The sequence below is a fragment of the Bison bison genome, unplaced genomic scaffold (genome assembly GCF_000754665.1).
Source record: "Bison bison bison isolate TAMUID 2011002044 unplaced genomic scaffold, Bison_UMD1.0 scf7180017860647, whole genome shotgun sequence".
NCBI classification, from domain to species: Eukaryota; Metazoa; Chordata; class Mammalia; order Artiodactyla; family Bovidae; genus Bison; species Bison bison.
Window position 1 is genome coordinate 8,441 of NW_011491219.1, and position 3,776 is coordinate 12,216.

At 38.4% G+C, this 3,776-nt stretch overlaps 1 protein-coding gene across 1 annotated transcript; it reads left to right on the forward strand.

Annotated features, from left to right (window-relative positions):
* Positions 1-1,547: 1,547 nt before the first annotated feature.
* Positions 1,548-2,492, forward strand: LOC104982819 (olfactory receptor 5B12-like). Its single transcript, XM_010832270.1, has one exon. It carries the CDS (start codon positions 1,548-1,550, stop codon positions 2,490-2,492), a length of 945 nt encoding a protein of 314 aa, XP_010830572.1.
* The last annotated feature ends 1,284 nt before the right edge of the window (positions 2,493-3,776 follow it).

Here is a 3,776-nt window from a genome sequence, read left to right on the forward strand (position 1 = left end):
TCTTCTACACCATTCTTCTGTTATTATACAAAAAGTAGAGTCATTATTGCTCCTTCTTTCCCTAATGCCTACATTCAACATATCATGAAATCTAATCAGTTCTGCTTTTGAAATATATCTATAATTGCATAACTTCTCACTACCTCCCTCAGTAGCATCCTGTTCTAAGCCATCATTAACTGTTGTATAGATTAATAAGCTTAATGCAAAGAAAATGGAAATGGGTGACATCATAGTAATCCAGACTTCATTCTTACATGGAAGTTTTCTTTAACCTCACCTACATCTTGGGTCCCTAGATAGAATCTGTCACTATCTTCTAACAGGAAGAATATCTACATTAATTGAATTCTGTTAAGTGTCGGGCAATAATGTTAGACCGATTTTACAGATGGAGAACCTGAACCTCAGACACTCTAGTTAATACACAAGATGACTCAGAAAACACTTGGCACAGCTGGACTGTGCACAACTTGAGTGAAACAGGATTATCGTTTGAAAAATTAAAGGAAGGTAAGGACAGAATATGAGAGTCAAAAGCTTTTGGTAAAGAAGCAAATGCATGAGGGAGCATTTAGGATGTTTCATTATAGAGTTATCCGGAATTCCTCTATTACAACGTCCACCCTTCTAATCAATGCATAGACCAATAACTCTGTCCTAGTCTAACGTGTAAAACCCTGCAGTGCCAGTTTGCACCATCACTCCAGTTTGATATTGAGTTCAAGGGAAGACTGATGACCAAGTGAGAGTGAGCGATACCCCAAGTCAGTTATCTAGCACAAGGCAAAGCTAGAATTTGCATTTAGATGTCCGTAGTCTGGACTCACACTTGTTAACTTCTATTCTCTGGATTTTTTATTCCTTGTACGGGAATTTCTACAGTATTGAACTTTGTGGAAATTACTCATTCTATGTATCCTATTATCTTGTGAGACTATTAAAGTTAGAACTTGATATATTAAACTTTGTATTACTAGAATATAGCACTGCTCATGATACAAGAGTGGTAATCACAATGAAATGAATTAAATTACAGTAACCTATTTTATTGCATGAATATTCTTTGTGTCAGAAAAATCTGAATTGGGAGACTAACAAATCTCATTTTTAAATTTATTTATTGTTCTTTTATTAGTTTTTGCCCACACTGTGCAGCATGTGACATCTTAGTTCGCAACCAGGCATCAGACCCATGCCCCCTATGTTGGAAGCACAGAGGCTTAACCACTGAACCACTAGGGATCTCATTTTTAACAAATCTCTGCAATGATCTCATATAAGTCTCCTTCCATTTCTGTACTTCAGTTTCAATCATTTATGAGGATAGAGGTACTGGGTTATATTATCATCCAAATCCTTTAAGCTAGAACATTTTATATTTCTAACATTACTTAAAAATTGCTTTAGTTGTTATGCCTATATTTAATTTAGAAAATTCAGATATAAGGTATAACTTGAACATAATTATGGTTCTAAGCTCAGGTATCACCCAGATCTTCTTTTTTATTGATACAGTGCATTTTCATAGTTCCTAAATAATCCCCATGAAGAACAGTACAGTCGTGACTGAGTTCATTTTTGCCGGGATAACTGATGACCCACAACTGCAGATCCCACTCTTTCTAGTGTTCACGCTCATTTACCTCCTCACTCTGGTTGGGAACCTGGGGGTGATCACGCTGATCCTGCTGGACTCTCGTCTCCACACTCCCATGTACTTCTTCCTTAGCAACCTCGCTCTGGTGGACTTTGGTTACTCCACAGCCGTCACTCCCAAAGTGATGGCTGGATTCCTCACAGGAGACAAGGTCATTTCCTACGAAGCTTGTGCTGCTCAGTTGTATTTTTTTGGTAGCTTTCTCTCTGTGGAAACTTTTCTCTTGGCCTTAATGGCCTATGACCGTCATGCGGCAGTGTGTAAACCACTCCGTTACACCAATATCATGACACCAAGGGTGTGTGCCTGGACGGTCATAGGGTCCTACGTCCTTGGTTTTCTAGTGGCCTCTGTTCACACTTGGAATGCGTTCAGTCTCTCTTTCTGTAGATCGAATGTGATTGATCACTTTTTCTGTGATGCTACTCCTCTCCTGGCTCTCTCATGCTCAGATAACAACAGAAGTGAGATGGTTTTATTTCTTCTGGTTGGCTTCAATGTCCTTTTTTCTAACCTGGTCATCCTGGTCTCCTATCTGTTTATCTTTGTCACCATTCTGAGGATGCGCTCATCTGGAGGACATCAGAAGGCCTTTTCCACCTGTGCTTCCCACCTCACTGCTGTCTTCATTTTTTATGGGACGGGTTCCTTCATGTACTTTCAGCCCGGCTCCCACCATTCCAGGAGCACAGACAAAGTGGCGTCTGTGTTCTACGCCATAGTCATCCCCATGCTGAATCCGCTGATCTATAGTCTGAGGAACAAAGAGGTCAAGGGTGCCCTAAAAAAGGCTGTGGGGAAAGCAAAGTCTTCCATAACATTCATATCTTAATTATATGGAAACAACAACAGAATGGTTACATACACGTCAAATCAAGCTAGGGAAAATATTGACTTGCTGGGTCAATAATTATGTAATTTTTTTTTTTTTACATCATTCCTCAAGTTTTAAGTCTAGGAAACAAACATGTTGACAAAATGCAATCTCAGGAATAATAACTTTTCAGGAATCTAGCATGAAACTATAATTAATATTTTTTAAATTCTTGTAAATTATATTTTATTGTATATTTGTTCCATGATGAACCATACTTTCATATGGACATTTATGCTCACCCACATATTTAAGTACATGCCCCCTGCACCTTATTTTCATGCAACTTACATGTAACTCACACAACCATGGATGCAGAGAAAAATGAGTTCAAGAGTCAAATGGGATTGGTCTGTTTTTATACTGCCATTTGAACCAATGATTTTCGTATCTGATGATACATTTTTAAATATAATTTTATGTATTTTAAAATAGAAATAGTCATTTTGTATGTGATTGTATTAAAAAAGAACTCTATATTTGAAATTATTTCATTTAAATACTTAATACTCCTGCCAAACATCGTCACTATACGTTTATTACTAGTGCTTTGTTTTTTTAATTCTTTTCAATGACAATAAGCATCATTAAATGGGCATCTTTATTTATCTCAATTTTCATCTTTATGGACTCATTACCCAGAGTAACATCTACATGAGACAATTTTAACAGAAAAAAGCATAGCAGAGTATAAAGGGAAATTAATGAAAGTATAATTTAAAGCATGATATAAAAATAACAGCATTTAGTTTTATAGCCAGGCTTAACTCTTTTTCTATAGATTTCCAGCTTAGGACACATTTTATGCTCTTTCCTTTCCAATTACAGCCAGGTCACCAACTGATAAATCACCATTCAGGCTCAAATTAGAGGTTGAGCTGACTGGTCCTTCAGTTCAGTTCAGTTCAGTTCAGTTCAGTCACTCAGTAGTGTCCAGTTCTTTGTGCCCCAATGAACTGTGGCACGCCAGGCCTCCCTGTCCATCACTAACTCCCGGAGTTCACTCAAACTCATGTCCATAGAGACGGTGATGCCATCCAGCCATCTCATCCTCTGTCGTCCCCTTCTCCTCCTGCCCCCAATCCCTCCCAGCATCAGAGTCTTTTCCAATGAATCAGCTCTTCGCATGAGGTGGCCAAAGTACTGGAGTTTCAGCTTTAGCATCAGTCCTTCCAAAGAACACCAGGACTGACCTCCTTTAGAATGGACTGGTTGGATCTCCTTGCAGTCCAAGGGACTCTC